This window comes from Convolutriloba macropyga, chromosome 3 (assembly GCF_964194025.1).
Source record: "Convolutriloba macropyga chromosome 3, txConMacr16.3, whole genome shotgun sequence".
NCBI lineage: Eukaryota > Metazoa > Xenacoelomorpha > Acoela > Convolutidae > Convolutriloba > Convolutriloba macropyga.
In genome coordinates, this window is record NC_134470.1 from 73,866,722 (window position 1) to 73,886,800 (window position 20,079).

General features: G+C 35.4%; 1 protein-coding gene across 3 annotated transcripts in view; it reads right to left on the reverse strand.

The window, feature by feature from the left end:
• LOC142336447 (poly(A) polymerase beta-like) overlaps positions 1–20,079 on the reverse strand; it is a 60,140-nt gene that overhangs the window by 5,487 nt on the left and 34,574 nt on the right. For 2 of the 3 annotated variants that reach the window (XM_075385290.1, XM_075385288.1), the window contains exons 4-9: positions 17,895–17,973; positions 12,720–13,036; positions 10,187–10,425; positions 8,228–8,379; positions 7,777–7,854; positions 7,312–7,503 (exon numbers count right to left, since the gene is read on the reverse strand). In XM_075385290.1, coding sequence (XP_075241405.1) covers positions 7,312–7,503; positions 7,777–7,854; positions 8,228–8,379; positions 10,187–10,425; positions 12,720–13,036; positions 17,895–17,973 — 1,057 coding nt within the window. The remainder of the gene's footprint in view (positions 1–7,311; positions 7,504–7,776; positions 7,855–8,227; positions 8,380–10,186; positions 10,426–12,719; positions 13,037–17,894; positions 17,974–20,079) is intronic. The other variant, XM_075385289.1, reaches the window with a different exon arrangement.

Below are 20,079 nucleotides of genomic sequence, written 5' to 3' on the forward strand. Positions count from 1 at the left end.
GAAATTTGAGATATTTTAGATCATGCAAATTTAAAAATTAAGCAAAAACCCAGTCACACCCCCGGGGATACCCAAAGTAAGCTCTGTACGACAAATAGAAAAATAACCGACTAACAACGCTAACTGCTCTCAAACGACTGACGAGCGGTCGGCTAAACTGCAGGCGAGGTATGGAGCGCAGGGGGGGGGGTCAATTGCGGGTGGAATATGGTGAAAGTTGTGAAACGCATGCTTAGATACTAGTAAACCGTAAGGCTATAATAGAAACTTAACGACATCCGAGCTATACATGTTTATCCCATTTTTGAGGACGAAACGTCAGATGGTCAGACAAAAACACAATCAAACGAAAAATTGCATTAAAAAGGCCAACGGGACTATTATAATTGCTATAAACTTCTTTTGAGAAGCAATTAAAAAACGAACAGCAGAACGAAAACCAGTAAAAACGAGTAAAGGCTGAGTTATTCTTTCAAGAGCAAATAAATGACTCGGACAATTTAAAAAACATACCCGGCAGATTGCCGGAAAATAGCCGCCGTTGATTCCAATAAGCATGATTCGGATTGACAGAATAGAAGATTTTGAAAAGAAAAGATTTTTGTACAAAAACATTATTTAAGTCCGATTTAATTTGATGGCATTTCGTAGTTGAACATAACGTACTTCTGTTTCTTAGAGAGAAGCTACAGGGGCTACTATCAATTCAATAAGCATTAGAGATGGTAACTAAGACTTATAGGAACGATGTTCAAATAGCGGGCATCTAAAATTGGTCTTTATGGGTTTATCCCGTTTCTATTTCTGACTTCAATTTTTTATACTGTCTTTGTTCATTTTGAATTGCTTTGCTGAGCAACTGATGCTCAAAATCACTTTTAGCAGAATGAGAGAAGAGAGAAACTAGCCTAGAGAAGTCAAAAAGATTTCACGCAAAATGTTGAAAAAGCGGCAAAATGAGGTAAAGCGAAACATTTTTTTATTCGACAAAGTAAAAAAACATAGCAAGACAAGTCCTGACGTACAATTCAAAGAATTTTCATTGACTAAACAGAAAACTAGACCTAGATCGGACTATGAATGGATTGGGAAAACCATGTAGAAAAAAATCTGATCCAAAAAATCGAAAAAAAAAACAGTAAAAATCAAAGTGAAATTGCCGCATGTGAACAAAAAACCACTAGCGAGAAAGCGAATTTTCGTTCAAACACCGTTTTCTCACTCTACTTTAAATTTAGAGCAAAAAAATTTCACGCCGCAAAACCACTCGCTTTTTCGCTCCACTTCCTGTATCGGCGTGACCAAAATCACTACTCCAATTTGACTTCAGAAATCATGAAAATGTGTGAACAGATCTTAAAAAAAAAGCGCCCCAATACAATTCAAATTCTTTGAATTGTAAAAAAAAAATAGGAGCGCTATAATAGCCGGCTGAGAAGATGAGGCGGCTATTAAAAACATTATGCAAGACTATTACTCGCTTATAAAAAGTTTCCCGAACAAAACAGCGTCATCGGAGAAGGTCAGCATATTGCCAATTACAGTGGCTAAATATACTTGCTGACGATGAGACATAACAGACAACAGATAGCAAAGCTACAACTGGGGTGATGTTCAGATGCACTTTTTAGTGTCAAATGTGAAAATTCGAAAAACCAAATAGCTAAATTCAATTAATCCGAGATGCCTTTATAGCAGCAGTATTCAGAAATTACTTTTAATATTCCCATAAACACCATATTGAAAGCTTCAGGACCACACTTAACAAGCGCCAAATTTGCGCCAGACGACAAAAAAGAACGCATAAAGATACGCTGCTCTAACAGCTCCACATCTATTAAACATAACCGACAAACGTCAGGCGATTTGCTTTCAAACGACCGGCTGGCTTTGTCAGTACCTAGCCACTGTTTAATGAGGCTAGCTTTAGCTTAATTGAAGTGGCGTAAGGTGAGCGCAGTGCGGGTGCAAAAGTGGATTGGGGAGACTGACGTGGGGGCGGTTGGTCGAGGCGTGGGATCAGTTTCTAAGAACCGCCCGTCTAAGGACACCATAAGTATAAGTCTCCAAAACAGTTTCTGTAAATCGCACACTTGAAGACTAGTGGGCTGAAAGACTCTAAGCGAACTTAATGCCCACAGGGCGCTACCTCTTTAGCCCGTTCCTGAAAAAGAAAAGTCAAATGCGTCAGAAGAGAAATCGGTCAAGCGAAAAACTGCATAAAAGAGACAAACAGCATTAATATATTTGCTAAAAACTGCTTTTGAGAGCAATTAACAATGATTTCCTAGAAAGTGCTTGTTAAGTAATTTAATATTAAAAACATTTTTAAAATAACTCAGCGTTAATGAGGATAATAGATGATGACATTACGCCACAAAAGAGCAGTTGAAGTGCGGCATCAACAAAGAGAGAGAGAGAGAGAGAGAGAGAGAGAGAGAGTGCGAGAGATAAAACAAGCACGAGAAAAAGAACGAAATAAATCCAACCAAAATAGAGAGAGATAGAGAGCTAGGAATATTTTCCATGATGATATTCGACTCTGCAACCTTTAGTTTTCTAGGCTTCTTAGTAATTAAATCATAGAAAAAACTGAAAAAGCAAAACTCAAAAAAGTTTTCATATTTCGCAGAGAAAAAACGTTCGAAAACATTTTCTGTCTCTGGAATTCTGTCATTTAACCCATCTGCAAGACCTAAAAAAACTTCGTTGACCAGTAATGTTTAAAACTTTGACAAGGAGCAAAATATTGAACAATTTTAAAATTTATTGTTAAATTCTTGTTAAATTTAAATCTTGTTAAATTCTTGTTAAATTCGTGATATTAATATCTTCAGAACCAGTTCGATGCCACAAGAGGCTATCCAGTATCCTTATTTCAAGCCGTAAAAAGCTTCACTGGCTCGTAACGATCCATAGACTTGGAACATAGAAAATTTTCGAAAAACTTTAAAATTAAACTTTCCCAGAAAACTGCAAGTCTCGAGTCATTAAATTATTGATAACAATTCCATTAACTCTAGAAGCTATGCAGCTGCTTTCTATCAAACCTCGGAGGAAGTCACAGGGCACCCAGTGAACGAAAAAAGAAAAATCAAAAAGTATTCAAAACACTTAAAATTGCATTTTTTTTTAAAGTTGCTTGAATTCGTGATATTAGAATACTCAAAAACATTCCATTACATTTAGAAACAATGCAGTAGTCTATAATCAAACCCTAGAGAACGTTTCTTTGCTCCTGAGGCTGGAGAAACCTAAAAAATGACACAATTTCAAAAACTTGAAAATTGCAAAAACTGTTTTAAAAAATAATAATATTCGAGATGTTTAAATCTTGAAAAACATACCAGTACATCTAGAAACTATACAGTAACCTACTATAAAACCATAGAGGAACATCCTTGGCTTCTGAGGATGGATAAACCTAAAAAATGACAAAAATCTTCCATAAACGAAAATTTAAATCTCTAAAAAATCGACAAAATTTGTGATATTACAGTTGAAAACTATTCCATGGCCACAAAACAGTTTTCAGTAACCTATCGTCAAACCCCATAGGAAGAACTTACATGACAATAAAAGAGAAAAAATTTTATAAATTGCAAGTATTAAAAAAATTGATAAAATTCGTGATGTTAAAATGTTGAAAACCAATCCATTGCCACCAGAAACTACGCAGCACCCTATGATCCAACCTTTAAGGAGACTTTCTGGCCCTGAGGCAGAAAAACCCTGAATAAGGACACTAAATGTCAAACAAAATTGAAAAAAGTTGCAAATTTTGCAAAAAAAAACCCTGAAAGTCGTAATGTTAAAATCTTGAAAAACTTTCCGTTACATCTAGATACTATAGAAAAACCTATTATCAAGCCATAGTAGAGGCTCTTTGGCTCTTGAGGCTCGGCCAACCTAAAATTTTTCAAAAATATTCAAAAAACTTGAAAATTGCAAGTTTAAAAATTTAGATAAAATTTGTGATATTAAAAAGTTGAAAACTATTCCAACTTTCATTAACTTATTATCAAAACCTTAAGGAGGTTTTCTGGCCGCTGGGTAGGGAAAAACTTGAATTGATTCATGACAAATAAACATCGCCGGGGGGGTTGATGGGGGCAATAGTGGGGTGGGGGCAACAGCTCGGTGGGGGGGGGGGGGGTCATCAACCTTTAAGATCAGCTCTTCATACCATAAATCCACAACTGTCTCCAAAACAGTTTGAGCTGAAGGGCTCCAAGAGCACTTAATGCCCGCCGAGTGCTACCTGTTTATCCCGTTTTTGAGGACGAAAAGTCAAATGGGTCAGACGACAACCGGTCAAGCGAAAAATCGCAAAAAGACCGACAGGACTATTATAATTGCTACAAATTTCGTTAGAGAACAATTGAAACATAGCCGGCAGATTGCCTGAATAGCTGCGAAATAGACTTGCGTGCCGTTTAATAAAGATAGAAACAGATACAGATTTCAGTCGAAAAAGTTATCGAAGCCGCTCGAAAAGCTATGTACAAAACATTGAACTATTTAATAAAGCTTGTTAAAATTAATTGCGGAGAAATCTTTTCATTAGAGGCCTTCATTACACATACGAGTTCCTTTGGCCTTAACCAAAATCAAATTAAACTTTAGTTTTATAGTGCAAAAGTCCTTTTATTGAGTGAGGTAAGTAACGTATGATCAAAATCTAATCACGTAAAAGACCTAAAAATACTTTCTAGAGAGAGTGAGGAATGACGTCAAGCGCGCAAATGCCGTTAGTGAGAAGAAGCATTTCAGAAATTTTGATTTTCAGCTTTGCTGTGTGAACAAATGTAAAACGAAAAAGAGCGTCAGACGACGAAATAAAACAGCCGGAAGAATACCGCAAGCGACTCGAAGCGTCGGAACTTCACAAGCAAAACCGTTAAGGCAGCCAAAACCATTACCTCTGTCTTAAAACATTTACTTTTCGCCACATCAGAACTCAGACATTGAGCATTGACATCATATGAAATGAATGAGTCGATAAAACATACCCGGCAGATTGCCGGAAAAGAGCCGTCGTTGATTCCCTTAACCAAGATTGGGATTGAAAGAGAAAAACTAATGACAAAAATGACTTTTGTACACAAACAATTTTAAACTGCGAACCATTTGATGTCATTTTGGAACTGAGCATACCCCTGTTTCGTATTAAGACGACACAGGGGCCAGTATCAGTACCAATAAGCATAAGAGATGGTAAATTAGGAATTTCGAGTAACGGGCATCTAAATCTGGGCTTTGTGGGTTTATCCCCTTTCTGATTTGCTTTTTTGATACCGACTCCGTTCATTTCGAATTACTTTACTGCTGTCTAAAAACACTTTAATTAGAATGAGAGAAGAGTGAAAGTAGCCTCGAGAAGTTGAAAACATTTCACGCAAAATGTTGAACAAGCTGTGAACTAAGGTATAGCAAAAAAATTTTAGTACGACGAAGTAAAAAACAATAGGAGCGCTATTACAGCCGGCTGAGAAGCTGAGGCGGCTATTAAAAAGATTAACATAATTCAGTAACAGCATAAAAAAACCACACAGATTAAAAACATAAAACATAATTTTGACAGAAAAAAAACTCACCGAAATTTTGATACAGCAAAATTCCCTATTAAAAACGTTTGGAAAAACTGACAGATTCATAGTGCGGCCAACAAAAAGTTGTCATCAAAAACATGATGCTAGTCTTTGGATACTAGAACTCTGCAATGAAATTTTTCGGTTTGTAGACACTGCAATTTATACAAAAAAGATGCACTTCTCTCTTATTGAAATTATCATAGACAAAATAAGCTCATACTTTTGCAAAAATTAAATTAATCATTAAAAAGACAAAAGAAATAGAATTATATTCAAAGGCAAAAAATTAAAAGGTTGCATATTAATACAGCATTGAACGAAAATGTCTTGCACAGAAAAATCAAATTAAAAGCAAAAAATCTGGGCCAATTGGACGAAAAACGGTTATCTATATGCGCAATTCTGTCAAAAATACTTTTCAAAGTCGAAAAGTCATTCAAATGACGTAGCTCGAGATCAAAAAACTTCTTTCGCTCAGACAACCACGGCAATTTACTCGCTTTCGCTTTTAGGTCAAAACGCCGTCTGATCGATTAGTACTTCCAGTAAAAAAAACCTCAAGAAAACCAATACTCTTCTTCCAGTCGTAAAAACCAAGAGCAACGCATATAGCTAAGCTCAGCTTACGGCTTCGCAGCTATAATAAACAAGTTTTCTCTAATGCATATTTTTGAACTTCCAATTAAATCTAATTCCACTTAGAAGTAACAACATACCCGGCAGATTGCCGGAAAATAGCCGCCGTTGATTCCAATAAGCATGAAAAAAAAGATTTTTGTACAAAAACATTTTTTAAGCCCGATTTATTTTGATGGCATTTCGTAGTTGAACATAACGTACTTCTGTTTCTCAGAGAGAGGCTACAGTGGCTACTATCAATACCAATAAGCATGAGAGATGGTAACTAAGACTTATAGTAACGACGTTCAAATAGCGGGCATCTAAAATTGGGCTTTATGGGTTTATCCCGTTTCTACTTCTGACTTCAATTTTCTATACTGACTCTGTTCATTTTGAATTGCTTTGCTAAGCAACTGATGTTCAAAATCACTTTTAGCAGAATGAGAGAAGAGAGAAACTAGCCTAGAGAAGTCAAAAAGATATCACGCAAAATGTTGAAAAAGCGGCAAAATGAGGTAAAGCGAAACATTTTTTTTTCGACGAAGTAAAAAAAAATAGGAGCGCTATAATAGCCGGCTGAGAAGATGAGGGCGGCTATTAAAGATATAAAATGAACTGATAGATTGCCAATAAGTAGCAGTGAAATACTGTTAGACGTTTACCTTCCGAAAAAATGATAACGAAGAAAGGAAACGCACAAATAATTGCAGTCTAGAGCTCCCCCACTGAATTTTAAAACCTAAATTAGGCCTCCTGTTGAATTTAGGTGTCCTCATTCGAAAAAAAAATCAATCGAAAAATTTGAAAAAATTTTGTCAATTCAAAATTCGAATGCAATTTTCAAGAAAAGTCACGCATAAAACCATAATACAAATGAGTTGCTGCGCGATATAAACAGAAATCTCTGCGAGCTTTACAGGCATAGTTTGATACCTGCACAAAGCTTTGACTAAAGCGTCTCACTGGTTTAAAAAAAACTCGTGACGATTGATGACCTCAGCTATCGCTTCGCGTATATAAAAAGCGAACAATACCAAAGCCGCTTTTCAAGGAAAAAACAGTAAACATGCAGTAAACAAACAGTACCAGAACTAACCATTTGTCCGTGCAACCCATTAGTAAGTTGATTCGCTGCTGAGGTATTATTGTTATTTGCAGTGTTGGCATTTGGGGCCGATGCCGGCGCGACTTGGGCAGAGTTGGTCATCAGTTGGCTTTTGCGATTTTCGACCTCAAGTAACTCCTGCTTAAGCTTCCTCTCCTTTTCTTCGTCACTGACCTCCATAGCCTGGAATTAGTCAAGGATCAGTCAGTTCAAAAATCACTCGGAAAAAGTAACAAATTTCTCTGCAAACGGATGTGTTATTTGTATCTGCAGAATACTGACTAACTTCGATCCTATTAAGATTCCTGGTCTCTGATCTAAGAAGTTCAGATTCACACGTCATTATTCACTTTTTATCATAGATGTTCTTCTCCTGCAGTTGATTTCTAAGCCAAACAGGTTGCCTCAAAAAACAGGGTCTCTATAGCTGTAATGGAGCATTTTTTTATTGCTCACTTGCTTCATCACCTTTGTTTTCTTCTCAACATTTTCCATCTCATAGCTCTCTGATTTCCTCTTCCGCCCACCGTGATTCTGAAGCACAACCATCGTCTGGTCAAATTAAGTGGAAATGAAACTTTTGAGCTCAAAACGCGCGCGAGCTAATTTTGCACAAATTGCTGCATAAGTTCACCTAATTTGTAACAGACGGTCATACACGGCATTGGGGACAGGATAGATCCGAACAAATTCTAATTTTACCAGTCAATATTTAATCAACATTAACGAGAAACAGATCAACACTTACAAAATTGGCTTCATCCTATCAAAAAAGATATTTCAATCAATCAGGTACGGAATTATTTCTTCGCTTTCATTTCACTTTAACTGGTGATTTCATGCTATGGCTTTGAAGACACGAATAAAACTTAAAAACGATTTAAGAGGTATTTCAAATAAAGCATACCTCGTTCGCAGAGTCTACCCTCCTGCGAGCATTTCGAACATTCTGCAGCTCGTCGGCAGGCAAGAAGTTGGGCAGGTCTTTCTTCTTAACGTATTGCGCCTCAATAGTCATACCCTGCTTCATCATGTTGTTCTTGAAGGCCGTGTGATGAACTGCAAAGCAACCAGAAGTTAACAGCCAACACTCAACTAAGTGCAAATGGTAAACTATACCACCTAACATGGCCATGTTGATTCCATTTTTGCGAAAAGACTTGCGCGCGAAAAAATTTGCGAAAAAAGACTTGCGCGCAGTCAAAAACAGATACAGAAATGCGTTGAAAATTATCGTGGCCACCTTAAAACTTTAATTCAAATGGTTTCATTCAAAACATAGAATTCAAAACACTTGTGTGCGAAAAGTTTTGACAATGGAGATTTCTGAACCCCCGATCTCCCGGATAACGGTCTCAGATCAGAGCTACTCAACAATACCGCCTTTGCTCACATCAAATATCACTCAAAAAAGCAAAAACAAGTAAAGCGTCAAAAAAAGTCAAGCAAAAGAATGCTCTAGAACAAATGTAAAACAAAACATAGCCGGCAGATTGCCGGAATAGCTGCGAAATAGACTTGCGTGCTGTAAAATACAGATGGAAAAAGATACAGAAATGAGTTGATAGAAGTTATCGCCTGCGCCTATAAAACTTACAAGTTTAATTCAAAGGAGGTTGTTCTTGGGTGAAAAAAAATGTTTCACTGCCTCGGCTCGAACGGTCGATCGGATTAACAGCTAGTCGCCTTAACCACTCGGCTGCCGGACCATACAATCTTTTTTCTTACAATTAACTTTGCTTTAGCAACAGACAACTTCTGAATAACTGCAATTTAGATAACGCAGAAAGCGTGAAATTAAGCACGAAAAAAACCATTTAAGCAGTGACGAGACAGAATGTTCTAGAACAAATATAAACCGCAAATGGAGCGTCAGACGACGAAACAAAAAAACCAAGAGCACCGCAATATAGCTACGCTCGGCTTACAGCTTCGCAGCTATTAAAAGAGCTTCAGACGATGGAACAAAAAAATCACAGCATGTCAAATCCTGAATTAAAATCGAATGAATTGAACGGAAACTTGAAAACTCCTCATTTGATTAACAGAACAGTTGGACAGCACAAAACAAACAAATTTTTTACACAAACTGACAATTATCAAAACAGAATTTGTATCGCAGATTCTCTGGTCGTTAAGATAACGAAAACCGATATATACAAAAATTCGAAAAAAAAATCAAAACAAATCGACATTTCACAGATATTATTCGGAACACAAACGACAAGCAAAAGCAACAACCACATTAGTTGAAAAAAATAGGAGAACTGCAAAATCGGACTAATGTGCACAATTCTACATAAAAACAAAAAAACCTCACGTTATAAAGAGGCAATCGATGAATAGATCATGAAAGGGAAGTTGCCAAAATAATCTTTGAAGAAAGTCTGTTCAAAGATCCAAAAATGAAGCAATGAAAAAAGTAAGCTAAAAAATGAGAAATATGTGCTCATTTTGAACTTAAAACCCATTATTAGGCTCTCAAAAACAGGTCTCAGTTTCGGATAGTCGCAAATTAATACAGCACCGAACAAAAATTAGTTCCACAAAAAAACTAAAGTAAAAAATCTGACAATCGGACAAAAAATAAGGCTAAAAACACTTCGAAGTCGAAAAGTCATTTACTGAACGCAGCAGCGAATGCTCGAAAAAACATTTTCTGCAGAGAAAAAATTAGTTTACACGGCAATTTTACCCACTTTCGTTTTTAGGTCAAAACGCCGTCTGAACGAATAGTATTTCCGGACAAAAAAACCAATACTCCTCTTCGATTCGTAAAAAAATACCAAGAGAAGGCCATTAATAACCCCAGCTATAGCTTTGCGGCTATTAAAAAACAGAGCAGACTGTGATTGCTCAAATTTACCTGTTTGTGAGAAATTCTGAATCTCAAATGTGAGGTCAACGTTGGTGGTTGTGAGTGCATTCTGGTCAAAAGCGATGCCAATGAACCATCTGCTGGAGAAGAAACTGTTCACATGACCCGGGACATTAGAGGTAGGCTCAGTAGTGTACGCTTTTGGGTTAACATGTGCCAGAGATACAAAATTCTTTTTCTCCAAGTTGAGAACTAGAATTCTGATTTTGCTCTCCACAAGACCGTGCCTAAACGAATTTTACTAATTGGAAAATGAAAAATACTTTGTCGTTACAAGCATTCTACAAAAATATAAATTAAGTTGATATCCAAGGCAAGCAATTCTCAATAAGTAAAGAGCAATTCTAATAAAGAAATCAGAAAGGGTGAGCCTCGGGCATTGTAAATCATATAGCAAGCAAATTAACTATCATGTTCAGAAACCATTAGTTTATCATAACTACCGAATGAAAGAAAACTTAAAATACTTAAAAGGGTTACAGTGACAGCTCAGACGAACGAAAGCGTAACATTAATTAAGCTAGCAAAAGTCAACAAAACAGTTTTTCAGCATCAGAACAAAAATCTGCTCCGGAACCTGCGCAGTAGTTAAGCTCACAAAATCAGAACAAGGATGGCTTTTTATCATGAATCAAAACCCCTGCGCTAATCATCATCAACGAAGAAAATGGAAGTACTCGAAATAATGTATGTACACTATAACAATGGTCAAGGCAAACATCTGAGCTATCACCAATATCATTTTTGTCAGAAAGTATATCAGAACAAGGATGGCTTTTTTATCATGAATCAAAACCCCTGCGCAATTCATCACAGCGGGAACAAAAATTTTTGAAGACTCAAAATAAAATCAAACATTTGATTATGATAGTTCAGCAGGTGCCACATCAGATCAAAGATGCATTTTTATCACTTATCAAACAAAACTTTAAAATTTCCTTTCTCAGTACATAAATAAATTCAATTTTCTGGTAAACAGAAATCACATCTAAAACTTCTTTTAAAATCTAGGAGCAAATATGGCTCGTTCTAATGTATCAAAACCCTCCCTCACTTATTCGCATGTATAGAAAACAGACAATCACTTTACAGGCAATCAAAATACTTGACATTCTTGCCAACTTGCGAATATTTTTGAGCAAAAAATGGGAAGTTTTGTTTCGTATGTTGGCGACGATTAAAGGAGATTTCGATTTCTGATAAAATAATCGTTGTTGACAAATTTCTTGAAACAAAAAATTGCCAGTCATTGCTGCGAGCAATCAGGCATTATGACGTCACGTTGACAATTTGTCGTTTCACGAAATATGTCAACAGAGATTACTTCATCATAAACCAAAATCCCCGTCTTTAATCAACACTAATTTTTCATTTTTAAGAGAATTTGAAAAATCTACTGCAAAATATTGCTAATAAGATGCCTCATCTGTAACTTTTAAAATCAGAACGAGGATGGCTTTTTTATCATGAATCAAAATCCCTGCGCTAATCATCATCAACGGAGAAAATGATAGTACTCAAAATCATGTATGTACTCTATAACAGTGGTCAATGAAAACATCTGAGCTATCACCAATATCATTTTTGTTAAAAAGTATATCAGAACAAGGATGGCATTTTATCATGAATCAAAACCCCTGCGCTACTCATCATCAACGGCGAAAATGGAAGTGTACTCAAAATCATGTATGCACTCTTTTCTTGTACTAATATATCTAATTCTTTCATGTACTCAATATAGTAAAATCTAGCGTACTAGTTGATTAACACAGATGAGCAGATATCAAATCATAACAAGGTTGTCGTTTTATGTGGCTAATTGTTCTGATTAAAAAGATGATTTTTGATTTATTGAATTGCTAGTGATTGATGGGTAGACTGTAAGCAGATTTATGTTCAACCTCATATCTAATCGGTTAATGATATGAATATATTGTAAAACACACTATTCGTTTAGAAAATTTTGCATTCACTATTCAACAGCCCTGAGGTAATTGTCAAAAATCGTCACGACAGTTCAATTGTTTCCAGAAAACACCGTCATGCTCGAGAAGTAAAAAGGCATACAGTAGAAATTGCTTCAAAAACTTGACATGATTTCACTCGGTAGTTCACACATATGCGACTTACAACCCTCAAGGTAGAATATTCATATAACTCTACATGTATATTGCTCAAAATTAACGGACATATTTCGTTTATTAAGTTTTATTCAAGTGACGGTTAGTTTCATAATTTGAAAATCTCAACGAAATAATCGCGCTCACATAAACTGCATTAGTGGTACACGAAAAAGAACAATTGAAGCGTCGCCATGTTCAACAATTTGTCAGCAAAAATGATGCAAATCAAACTTAAAACAACAAGACTTGAAAATAATCAAATGCGCAATTCTGGTTTAGACACAATCAATTGAGTTCCAATCCACTACGTCCTATAATGTTTAATTTAGATTAAAATCAACTGCCATGAAATGGTCACAATGATATCAAGAGATCCAGGTCAAAGTGAAGTGTCTTACCACTCGAGGTGATCAGCTCTAGTTGGCGACTGTGCTCTTAAAACGATGAAATGTTTGTACTTGTTGTAAATATAAAAGGGTTCGAACAATTTTGACCAAAACGACTCCACATTTCCGTTGGCTTGTCTCACTCGAGCTTTATCTTCGTCCGAACGGGCCACTTCTGCTCGCTTGATTTCCTGGACTGTTTTGAATCCCTCTGCTAAGAAGTCTTTCATGATTGTGAGGGTACTGCACGAGACATTGTACGTAGAGTTCTGTTCTGGGAAGGCAGGAGTAATGATTGGCATGAAATGTAGTCTGTCATTCACCACAGTCTAAAAAAGTTGCCTTTTAAACAATCATCAATAATTAAAATCTCAAATCATCCAGCAAAACTGAATATTTGAACGGTGAGTTCAGCTTTACGATTTTTGCTTTTACGATTTTCAATTCACACACCATTTTCACAGAAAAAAAAACTTAAGTTTGCTTTTTTGACTTATGTTAAAAAAGGACAGTTATGCAATAATTTCTGCAAAGAAATTTTGAAATTTCTCTAAGCAAAACAGATTAAAATTAACCGACCGTCGACCAAATTGCTCACAAAAGACAGGCGAGGGGTTCAATGGGGGATTAACTTCAGCCAGGGAGGGAGTATAATGTCAATGAGGGGCTTAAAATTGTATTGGAGGCCACTTACTACAGGTCACCTACAGGTCACCAAGATTTAAATTGATAAATGACCGCCAATTTTGGCGAACTTTTGAATTGCGTTTTTAAACTGCCTCGAATTAGTTTAGCGACTTAAATTTTGAACAAGAGCAATTTACATCACGAAAAATCAAGAAGTCACGAAAGCAAATAGTCGCATGAAAAAAGCCCGCAAGACTAACATAATAGCTACAAATTTCGTTTGAGAGCCATTAAAAACAAATTTCCTAAACTTTATTAACAGTTTTGTTGTTTTCGATTTCAAGTACCCAATAATTGCTCATTCATAAATATCGACTCAAATTCTCGAACAACTAACAAGCGTTGCAACTTCGGTGCGCTAGGAGTTTGAGAAAAAAGGATGGAATTTACTCATTTTTCTACGAATATAATTTTCTGCTAATATACAATTTATCCACTTACTACAATATTTCCTCTGTTTTGAAGAGAACTGCTTTCAACAATTATTCAGAGATTAGAGACGGTTTGCTCCATGTTTCCTTTTACAAGAATTCTTGCATAATTGTTTATGTGAAATATCGGATCCATTCTATTTCCCCCCCCCCCGTTTTTTACGCCCCCAGTTACAATTTAAATGTTGTTATATAGCACGTTACTACGTAAAAAATAGCACGTGCGCCTGGGGGACGTAAAATATATAAGCTCACTAAGCTGGGAGAACAGAATAGATCTGAAATATCTCATACTGGCGACATCATTGTTTTTTACTGTTGCATAAATCAACAAAAACCGATTACGTTAGGTGAATTTCTCAAAAGGTAGAGCAATTGAGTTTGTCAGTAGCTAGCTGTGGCATCAAGAGGCTAGCTTAAACTGAACTGAGATAACGAAAAAGGAGTAGATAAATGGATTTTAGTTCAGAGGGGTTCAGGATGTCTAACCCGCCAGAAACTGCTCATCGCACCATGATTTTACGTCTCCTCTGCAGCTTCGGTAATTTTTACACTTGACAACTATTAAAGCTCTAAGGGACTACAAGCGATCTGCTCAGCCACTTAATGCCCTCCGTGTTTTAACAGTATCTCATTTTAAGGACGAAAAGTCAAAGGTCAGACGAAAAAAAAACTATCAAACTAAAAGTAGGTAATATTAAAAATCACAAAACACTGAACAAAAAGACTAATATAGTTGCTACAATCTTCAATTGAGAGCAATTTAAAAAAAGGCATAAATGAAGAGCATGATGAAGTTTTTTATCTTCCCTAAAAATCATCTCTAAAACCTTTAATTGCAAAGATCCAGTAATCGTTCGGATCTAATTGCTTCCAGTAAAATCAGACACTATGCTATGATTTTGAAGTTTCTTCTACGAATCAGAGATATTGAGAAGCAATAATAAAATTCTTCCCACATCTCTCATAAAATCATTTATACTCCTATTTTCGAGCTTTTGAATAAATAAAGCAGAAATCAGAGGCTCAAAATTAAAAGAATTCAGCTCTTTCAATACCACCCCATTTTCCTTTTCGTACAGTTTTACTTTACCTTTTCAACTGATCCCCTTTTACAACATGTTTTAAATTCTATTTCTTACATATAGATTATATATACATAAAAATCTTATATAGAGAGGCCGTTTATTTGGATGAGATTTGGCTGGTTTTTATGAACAAACTTCTGACAAAAAGGAGATAGCCGGCAGATTGCCGGAAAATAGCCGTCGTCGACATCGGAAATGAAACAGGAAAAAAAGAGAGATAAATTGTCCGAATTTTTTTCTGTTTTTTTCAGTCTCAAAGTGTCCTAATTTGGAGTGCAGGTTCAGGATTCTAAAACTGCTTAATTCAGCTTCTGAAGTGAAGGCTAATAAGCTTAATACCAATGTCAGCTAGCGAACACTGATGAAGTTTGATAACCTAAATCTCAGAGCAAAAAAAATTCACGCCGCAAAACCAATCGCTTTTTCACTCCACTTCCTGTTTCGGCGTGACCAAAATCACTACTCCAATTTGAGTTCAAAAATCATGAAAATGTGCGAACATATCTTAAAAAAACACAGCGGGAAGAATTCCAGAAACGACTCGAAGTCTTATCCCTCGAAAGAACTGTATTTCAAATAGCTAAAGTCTCCATGCAGAACGCATCAATGCAGATAAAACAAGTCTTAAGTCAAAGAACAAGAAAATTTGACAGAAAAAATTAACATCAAAGATTGGGAAAATTCAATTTATTTTTCAAAAAGTACAAGTACATATACAAATGATAACCGTTGTTTCGTGCCATGAAAACTATTTAACCAACAACAAATATACAGCCAATCCTTAATGAGCTCACAAACATCTCTTTTTGAAGAAAAGAGAAAAGATGAGAACAAAATTGTGAAGTTTTCAATTTTTTGTCAAATAGCATAGAAAAAGACAACTTTGTATTAAAAGAAACATGCATCCTTTTCAGTAAATAGAACCTACAGGTATGATGCTCTAATCCCTGCTTTAGTTATCAATAATTTTAAAAAAAAAACGATGGAATGGCCCAAAAATTGCGTTAAAAAAAATCAGCCAAATAGTTGAAAAACCATAAAAATTAATCAACAAAAAACAGAGTACAATTCACAGGCAAAAAATTGCTTAAAATCAAAACCGAGACCCAAATGTATTCCTAGAAAGTATTTATCAGTCAACATGTAATAAGGGCATTTCAAGCAAATTCTCAGTGCCGCACTATGTCAAATGAAATCAATTGCGAACAAAAAATCTAGGAAAAAGACTAAAACTTTTTAACAACTGATAAAAGCAGAGGTTATTAGATCTATAGGTCTCAGGAAAATAGACTGATACAAGCTAGAATGCTGAGATTAATGACAAAAACCAGAACAAAAAAGACAAGTTCTTGATTTTAGTAAGTTAAAAATCAAATTGATAAAGAATGAAGTACAAAAACAATTAAATTTCCTAATTTAGCAAAAAAATGACAAAACTATCCTCGTGTATAGATTAAAAAGTAGATCCAAGGTTCAAAAAGGAAACAAAACATTTTGCAAAAAATTGTAAAAAATTTCACTCAGGAAAAAAATTTTGCAGAATTTAGAATACTTAACGAAGAAAACCCTTTCAATTATTAGTAAAATGAAACTTGGATCTCTGACACTGCACATAAAGACCTTTTCTACTAGTTAAAACCAAGAAACTGGAGCAAAACTGCCAAAATTGGGCAGTCATCTGTACAACTCTATAAAACAGAAAAATCTCATGTTACTAAGAGTTATTGAAAGCATTAAATACCAAATATGAAGTACCATATGCACTGATTGTTGAGAAAAATCGCTTTTAGACTCAAAAAAGAAAAACAAAAGTTTAAAGCCAAAAATGAATTAAAAAATTGTGAAATATGTGCTCATCTAAAAATTAAAAAGCATTATTATTCTTTAAAAAAACACTGTGATATCAATTTCAGAGGTTCACATGTCAATACAGCTTTCATTAGAAATTATTTCCACAAAAATTAAAACATACCCGGCAGATTGCCGGAAAATAGCCGCCGTTGATTCCAATAAGCATGATTGGGATTGAAAGAATAGATATTGAAAAAAAAAGATCTTTGTACAAAAACATTTTTTAAGTCCGATTTATTTTGATGGCATTTCGTAGTTGAAAATACTTCTGTTTCTTAGAGACAGGCTACAGGGGCTACTGTCAATACCAATAAGCATTAGAGAGGCAACTAATACTTATAGGAACGACGTTCAAGTAGCGGGCATCTAAAATTGGGCTTTATGGGTTTATCCCGTTTCTATTTCTGACTTCAGTTTTTTTATTCTGACTCTGTTCATTTTGAATTGCTTTGCTGAGCAACTGATGTTCAAATTCACTTTTAGCAGAATGAGAGAAGAGAGAAACTAGCCTAGAGAAGTCAAAAAGATTTCACGCAAAATGCTGAGAAAGCGGCAAAATGGTACAGCGAAAAAAAGTTCGACGAAGTAAAAAAAAATGGGAGCGCTATAATAGCCGGCTGAGAAGATGAGGGCGGCTATTAATAATAATAAAAAATTTGGGTCAATTGGACGATAAACGGCTAAAATTGTTATCTATATGCGGCATTCTGTCAAAAAAGGCTTTTCAAAGTCAAAAAGTCATTCGCTGATCGAAGCGTATGATCAAAAAAACTTCTCCCGCTCAGAACAAATTAGTTCACACCGCAATTTTATTCTTTCGCTTTTAGGTCAAAACGCCGTCTGAACGAATAGTACTTCCGGTAAAAAAAAACCTTAAGAAAACCAATATTCCTCTTCGAGTCGTAAAAAAGACAGCGCCCCAATACAATTCAAATCCTTTGAATTATGAAAAAGGAGAGCGCCTAAATAATAGCCGTTTGAGAGGCTGACGGCGGCTATTAATAACAGAATAAATTGAACTGGCTTTCAGTCTATATGCTGGCCATTTGCATTTAAATACAAAATTTTACTTCGATAGTTATATAGTTATCAATGAACATGATACATTCCAATTGCATGGAAGCACTTACCGCTGGATCCCAAACAGGCAAGTTGATTTGATGAACATTGGCTGAAGGTTTCTGCAGCAACACGGGAGTTGGCCACTTCCTATAAAATAAATAACTGAGAATCTTAACTCTCAGAAAATAACTTTTTAATAGATGTTTTTTAGTGCTACAGCTCACAACAGAAGAATGAAAATCAGATACAGACTTGAGCACCCACACAACGTGTTGTAATGATATTATTCAAAATTGCTAAAATAATATTACTGGATCGTATAACTTCATTGATATTCACGTCCTCAGCAACCTATCATCCGGACAGGAAGGGGTCAGTGTGCGAGTAAAGTAATTCATATATGCAAAATTTCTATCAGAAAAGATCAAAAATTTAGGCCAAGGAGTGAAATGACACAAGTCCACAAGAACTTAAAAATTGCAGTTTATGACTCTCGAAACAGACAAGCTGATCGAAACTTAATCGCATCACATCGCTCAATAAATTATAAAGCTGATTGCCCGCTGGGGTATTTATCCCAGATCGAACAAAGCGAAAAGGAGTTACAATGTGCAGTCAGTGGCCATATTAATACTAATCACCGACATGTCACACGGAACATGTTTACATTCCCCTAACACCAGAGAAAACGAACGGCTTTGTTTCAAATCTTCAAGTACGAAGCTAAAAAACCACAAACATCTCCAGCAGCTTGCCACAAAATAGTCACGATAGACCTTTTTGTCCTTCAACGTATAGCCGACAGATTCCCAGATAACAGCCGAGATATAGACAGTTGCGACTCCTGGTTAAAAAGACCACCGAGACCAAAGTAAAAAAGACTAAAAAACGCGATTGAATTCAAATTATACGGTTAATTTAAGCTCCAATTTCAATCCGTCTTTCAGAAAATATAGCCCTGTAGTTATCTCGTTTGGATTACCTCTACTAACTTTCAATTAGAGTTCAATTTCTCAGTTAAGATTTGATGAGATTTCAAAGTTTAGTGGCATCAAATTATCACACGCGATTGACCTTAAAAAAATCAAAAGAACAATAAATGACGTCAAACAATTCTGGTTCCCTGAGTTGCAACAGTCACTAAAAAAGCACAATCTTCGCGCGCAATCAACTGGTCGAAATAAAAATTTGGAAGTAGAATAAAAAACCAGCAGGACAAGTCCTGAAACACAATCCAAAACTGAAAAACCTAATAATTGACCATTATCATCCTTACAAAACTAGCCTCTGATTGTCAACGAGCATATGACCCCAAAAACACATAAAACAACAGAGCAGAATTTTAAAAAGGAAGAAGTCCTTTTTCTTCATATTTTTGACGTAGAAGTCATCAAAATGTGCCTTCATAATCAAATCTTTACGCACATTATACTTTTTAAAGTTAAAAACACAAGTTAAAATTGCCTTTATTAACTAAACTAAGGGACAGAGTGAATTGAGACATTGAAATCCGTTTTTATCGAGATTAAATGCAAGGAAAATTGAAAAAAATGAGGCCAAAACTAATAACCATCAAGTGGTAAAAAATAATAATCAAATTCATATACTAGATAGAATCATTTTTTACTTACTGAAAACCCAATGGACTTCATAATAGGTTAATTTATGCATTATCATACAACCACCGGGAGCTGTTATTACTGATACCAATGGATAAAAATGAGAAACAAACAAAAGTAAAAAAAAATGTTTCATTGAGTGCTTGAGTCATTTTTTAAGTGAGTGAGACGACAAATAAAAAAAATTGGACCAATCATGAACCAAGCGTATCTGTTTCGCAAAAAATCTGTATTACGAAAAATTGCATAAAGAAGAATTATAGTACAGGATGAAATCAGATACATGTGAAGAAAGCACAAGATAATTATGAAAAACAATTAATAACATTGGTGTTTTCGAAATTTATCAAATTAATATTAATTTTTTTAGACTATGAAAAAAAATCAAAAAGACACAATAGCCGAATATTAAACAGCCTCAGAGGACATGGGACGCTCAATTCACATGGATACAGAAAAAGATACATTGTCCTAAAATACATAAAAACGCGTCAAAATCACCAATCCAATACCAATCCTAAGAAATCAAAATTAGCAAGAAACCTATAGAAAACCTTTGATGTAGACCAAAACACATTTGTGTAAAAAAACCATAACCCTTAAGCTCCTCAATATCTAGGAAATAGACTTGCGG